The sequence below is a fragment of the Salvelinus sp. IW2-2015 genome, unplaced genomic scaffold, assembly GCF_002910315.2.
Source record: "Salvelinus sp. IW2-2015 unplaced genomic scaffold, ASM291031v2 Un_scaffold6761, whole genome shotgun sequence".
Classification (NCBI taxonomy): domain Eukaryota; kingdom Metazoa; phylum Chordata; class Actinopteri; order Salmoniformes; family Salmonidae; genus Salvelinus; species Salvelinus sp. IW2-2015.
Window position 1 is genome coordinate 1,830 of NW_019948023.1, and position 6,304 is coordinate 8,133.

General features: G+C 42.0%; 1 protein-coding gene across 1 annotated transcript in view; it reads left to right on the forward strand.

Moving 5' to 3' along the window:
- Window positions 1–378: 378 nt before the first annotated feature.
- Window positions 379–6,304, forward strand: part of LOC112079041 (A disintegrin and metalloproteinase with thrombospondin motifs 3-like) — a gene marked incomplete at both ends in the record, with an annotated part of 9,061 nt that continues 3,135 nt past the window's right edge. Inside the window, 2 exons of the mRNA XM_024145105.1 lie at window positions 379–542; window positions 4,457–4,613. Of these exons, the coding sequence (XP_024000873.1) occupies window positions 379–542; window positions 4,457–4,613 (321 nt within the window). The remainder of the gene's footprint in view (window positions 543–4,456; window positions 4,614–6,304) is intronic.

Here is a 6,304-nt window from a genome sequence, read left to right on the forward strand (position 1 = left end):
ATAATAGACCCGAAACAACAGAACCGACCACAAAAAGCACTAATCGCTCAGCACTACCAGGCGCACACGTTTAAGTGTGTCAAGAACTGCAAGCTGCTGGGTTTTTCACGCTCAACCGTTTCCTGTGTATCAAGAATGGTCCATCACCCAAAGGACATCCAGCCAACTTGACACAACTGTGGGAAGCATTGGAGTCAACGTGGGCCAGCATCCCTGTGGAACACTTTCGACCCCATGTAGAGTCCCATGCCCTGATGAATCGAGGCTGTTCTGGGGGGAAAAGGGGGTGCAACTCAATATTAGGAAGGTGTTCCTAATGTTTTGTACACTCAGTGTAACCCTAATTCCAGGTGTCTCCTAACAATCTGTTTATTCCAGCGATCAAGAACCAGGTGACAGGCCGCTACATCCTGAATGGCCGAGGAGAGGAGGCTCGCTCCCGGAGCTTCATAGACCTGGGAGTGGAYTGGGATTACATTATAGAAGACGACGAAGAGACACTATACACTGACGGACCCTTACACGACGCTGTGGTCGTACTGGTAACTATCACARAACACACGAAAGCACGCCATGGTTGTTCTAGTGAAGATTATTTTACCCTCATTCCTAATTTGTCATAATGGTGTTGCCAAGCAACATGTTTAATTTGTTTGCCGGTGATGTGCTGCTGGTTACCGTAGCGCCTTCATACAGTACCTGTAAGGTCCCTCAGTCGAGCAGTGACTTTCAAACACAGATTCAACTACAAAMGTTTTRCAATTCCTTGCAAAGAAAGGCTCCTATTGGTAGCTGGGTWAACAAAAAAACAGACACTGAATATCCCTTTGATCAAGGTGAAGTTATTAATTACACTTTGGATGGTGTATCAATACACCCAGTCACTACAAAGATACAGGCGTCCTTCCTAACTCAGTTGCCGGAGAGGAAGGAAGCTGCTCATGGATTTCACCATGAGGCCGATAGTGACTTTAAAACAGTTACAGATTATAATGGCTGTGATAGGAGAGAACTGAGGATGGATCAACAACATTATAGTTACTCCACAATACTAACCTAAATGACAGTGAAAAGAAGGAAGCCTGTACAGAATACAAATATTCCAAAACATGCATCCTGTTTGCAATAAAGCACTAAAGTTAAACTGCCAAAAATTTGGCAAAGAAAATTACTTTATGTCCTGAATACAAAGTGTTATGTTTGGGCAAATCCAATAKAACACATTACTGAGTACCACACTTCATATTTTCAAGCATGGTGGTGGCTGCATCATGTTATGGCTATGCTTGTCATCGACAAGGACTAGGGAGTTTTTTACTATGAAAATAAACAGATTAGCGCTAAGCACAGACAAAAAAAATCCTTGAGGAAAACCTGGTTCAGTCTGCTTTCCAGCAGACACTGGGAGACAAATTCACCTCTCAGCAGGACAATAACCTAAAACGCAAGGCCAAATATACCCTGGAGTTGCTTACCAAGATGACATTGAAGAAAATCTAAGGCAAGACTTGAAAATGGCTGTCTAGCAATGATCAACAACCAACCTGACAGAGCTTGAAGAATCTTTAAAAGAATAATGTGCAAATATTCTACAATTCAGGTGTGCTAAGCTCTTAGAGACTTACCCAGAAAGCTGCAATCGTTGCCAAAGGGGATTCTAACATGTATTGACTCAGGGGTGTGAATACTTATGTAAATTTGATATTTCTGTATTTCATTTTCAATAAATGTGCAAGTTTTATAAAAACATATTTTCACTACATCATTATGGGGTATTGTGTGTAGATGGGTGATAAAATCAATTTTAACTTAGGCTGTAAGACAACAAAATGTGTAATAAGTCAAGGGGTATGAATACAGTGGTTGCTCCACTAAAGGTTTTGAGATTATGCTGCAGGATTTAGAGGTAATTTGTGGTTTAYTACGGTACCCTGCATCACTGCGTCATTGCTCCAGACCACCACAAGGGGGAGTTAGAGCACTGATTATGCTTTTGGGTCCCAAGGCGCTAATGTGTCTCTAACTGACAATGAACAAAAACTCTAACTGACATAAACAAATAAACAGATAATTGTTCACAACTTCAAAATGTAATTTCAAATAACTGACTGATAAGGATGAAGACGGTGATTGAATTTAGAACAATAGTGTAAGAATTGCTATTCCTCTCCTGCACGCACACCCTGAAAAATACACTTATTTATTTATTTATACTCGTCAATATTACTTACTAAAACTGTTGTTACACAAAGATTTTTATTCTAAGAGAAACTAAAATGTTCAATTATATTCCATGATATTCTAAAGATATGTGTATTTTGGTTTGTTCAGGGCGTGAGTTGGGGTGGGCGTTCTATGTTTTGTATTTCTGTGTTTGGCCTGGTATGGTTCCCAATCAGAGGCAGCTGTCAATCGTTGTCTCTGATTGAGAACCATACTTAGGTAGCCTGTTCCCACCTGTGTTTGTGGGTAGTTGTTTTGTGTTGTGTCACCAAAATAGAGACATAAAAAAGGAACTAAGGTCAGAACGTGACAATCAGACCACAGGACATTTCTCCAAAAAGTACGACATTTGTCCCCATGTGCAGTTGTAAACCGTAGTCTGGCTTTTTTATAGCGGTTTTGGAGCAGTGGCTTCTTCCTTGCTGAGCGGCCTTTCAGGTTATGTCGATATAGGACTCGTTTTACTGTGGATATAGATACTTTTGTACCTGTTTCCTCCAGCATCTTCACAAGGTCCTTTGCTGTTGTTRTGGGATTGATTTGCACTTTTCGCACCAAAGTACGTTCATCTCTAGGAGACAGAACGCGTCTCCTTCCTGAGCGGTATGACGGCGGCGTGGTCCCATGGTGTTTATACTTGTGTACTATTGTTTGTACAGATGAACGTGGTACCTTCAGGCGTTTGGAAATTGCTCCCAAGGATGAGTCAGACTTCTGTAGGTCTACAATTTTTTGTCTGATTACTTTTGTTTTTCCCATGATGTCAAGCAAAGAGGTACTGAGTTTGAAGGTAGGCCTTGAAATACATCCACAGGTACACCTCCAATTGACTCAAATTATGAAAATTTGCATCAGAAGCTTCTAAAGCCATGACATAATTTTCTGGAATATTCCAAGCTGTGTAAAGGCACTGTCAACTTAGTGTATGTGAACTTCTGACCCACTGGAATTGTGATACAGTGAATTACAAGTGAAATAATCTGTCTGTGAACAATTGTTGGAACAATTACTTGTGTCATGCACAAAGTAAATGTCCTAACCCACTTGCCAAAACTACAGTTTGTTAACTTCTTATGGGCAGGTGGGATGATAGCGTCCCACCTGGCCAACATCCGGTGAAATTGCAGAGCGAGAAATTTAAACTACAGTATTATAAATATTTAACTTTCATAAAATCACAAGTGTAATACATCAAAATACAGCTTAACTTCTTGTTAATCCAGCCGCTGTGTCAGATTTTGCTTGCTTGGCCATTTTGCTTGGCCAGGTCGCAATTGTAAATGAGAACGTGTTCTCAACTTGCCTACCTGGTTAAATAAATGTGGGAAAAAATCAAATAAAAAAATAAAAATTTATTGTGCAGGGCAGCTTACAGAGTTAGCCTAGAATTAGAGTGAATTTGTATTTGATTTTGAATTGCCAAGTAATAGGGACTTTTTTATATTGTGACACATTACCTTCAGCTATACAGAATATCTCAGCACCGTGCGTTTCCATCTCCTCCTCTCTCCTTCATTCCTTTCTAGAGGGTGCAGAGGGGCTGTCAACAGTCTAGTGAAATATGTTCAGTCCCCTAACAGATTTCCCTAGGTTTCCCAAATGAAGCACTGGGTAGCTGCAGGAAAAGGGTTGGAGAGCCCATTGCATACAGAGTTTGGCTAAATATCACCTGTCACCAAGCGGGAGCATGCTCCTCAAATTGGGGTTGATGTGTGGAGTGAAATAAGTGTTTTTATATGTATTTCTCAGCTGCTAATATTAAGCACAGCTCAGCTATAAAACCGAAGTAGCCTAATRTGTATCATTGAAAAACGGACCGGCGGGAAAGCGAGGGGAATCCATTTTCTATTTGAGTGCGTACGGATGATATGTATTTTTCCCCGGCCCATGTTCCTGCTCTTTTGAGAATGGGCCTGTCTATCTATTTTTTGAATATATTTTTTTACATATTAGTAAAGACAAGATTAAATTGAGAATAGTCTGATGGGTGAGAATATGATCACTTGATGAAGAGAACAGCTGTGCAGCCTGAGGCAAGGAACAGAGCGCAAGCTTTTTATGCTACTTTCTTAAATCATCAAAAGCCAACAGTATATTCACATCATGCAGCCCATATCTTTTGATTTCTAAGACATAAGATTTGCATAGATCTGAATAATACCCCCATGAATGTTTGAATGTAATTTCTCCCTAAACTCAAACTCCCCTTTCCTTGATTCTGTTTCCTATTTAGATAATCCCTCAGGACAACGAGACCAGGTCAACCCTGATGTATAAATACATCATCCATGAAGACTCTGTCCCCGTCAACAACAACAACGTCATTCAGGAGGACACCTACGAATGGGCCCTGAAGAGCTGGTCACAGTGTTCTAGACCCTGTGCTGGAGGTAAGGTTCTAGAGCTGGTCTCAGTGTTCTAGACCCTGTGCTGGAGGTAAGGTTCTAGAGCTGGTCTCATGCGACCTGCCAAGGCTTACCACATTCTTATCGGCAGACTCGACAGCCTTGGTTTCTCAAATGATTGCCTCGCCTGGTTCACCAACTACTTCTCAGACAGAGTTCATTGTGTCAAATCAGAGGGCCTGTTGTCCGGACCTCTGGCAGTCAGTATGGGGGTGACACAGGTTCAATTCTCGGGCCGACTCTCACTCTGTATACATCAATGATGTCGCTCTTGCTGCTGGTGATTCTCTGATCCACCTCTACACAGACGACACCATTCTGTATACTTCTGGCCCTTCTTTGGACACTGTGTTAACTAACCTCCAGACGAGCTTCAATGCCATACAACTCTCCTTCCGTGGCTTCAAATGCAAAAAACTAAATGCATGCTCTTCAACCGATCACTGCCCACACCTGCCCGCCCGTCCAGCATCACTACTCTGGACGATGCTGACTAAAATATTGGACAACTACAAATACCTCGGTGTCGGTTAGACTGTAACTCTCCTTCCAGACTCATATTAAAATTAAGCACATTAATCTGCTTTATAATGGATGTAGAGCCTAATTGGCATACATATGCAGCACGTGAATTCCATAAAAAATGCACCTTTATAACAAAAGCATTAAATGCATAATCTACTAAATCGTGTGTAAAACCTGAAGGTGTTTTCATCTACTAAGTCTGAAACCTGAAGGTGTTTCATCTACTAAGCCTGAAACTTGAAGTGTTTTTATCTACTAAGTCTGAAACCTGAAGGTGTTTTCATCTACTAAGTCTGAAACCTGAAGGTGTTTTTCAATCACTAAGCCTGAAACCTGAAGGTGTTTCATCTACTAAGTCTGAAACCTGAAGGTGTTTTCATCTACTAAGTCTGAATCCTGAAGGTGTTTTCATCTACTAGTATTGTGTAAAACCTGTTTTAGCGTTTTAGCATTGTGGTGTGCTGGTGGCTATACTCACTGTGGCTGCGTACAGTCCTGTAGGTTACACATTCTCCTGATGGGTTTTGGCTTCTTGCTGACATCACAGTATCCCCGGTGGACCATCTTGATGTCACCCTTTTTCCTGCAGCCATACTTAGTGTACTGGAACCCTAGGGGAGGAACCATTTTTGGAACCATTTATTACAAAAGTGTACAGTAGAGTTTAAAGCCTGAACTAGATCTGGCTTTTTGAGAGACCCACTCACATACAACACAGGGTCTAGTACAGTGAGACCAGCTTTAGACCTTACCTCCAACACAGGGGTCTAGAACACTGAGACCAGCGTTAGAACCTTACCTCCAGCACAGGGGTCTAGAACACTGAGACCAGCTCTAGAACCTTACCTCCAGCACATGGTCTAGAACACTGAGACCAGCTCTAGAACCTTACCTCCAGCACAGGGGTCTAGAATACTGTGACCAGCTCTAGAACCTTACCTCCAGCACAGGTCTAGAACACGAGACCAGCTTTAGAACCTTACTCCAACACAGGGGTCTAGAACACTGAGACCAGCGTTAGAACCTTACCTCCAGCACAGGGGTCTAGAACACTGAGACCAGCTCTAGAACCTTACCTCCAGCACATGGTCTAGAACACTGAGACCAGCTCTAGAACCTTACCTCCAGCACAGGGGTCTAGGAATACTGTG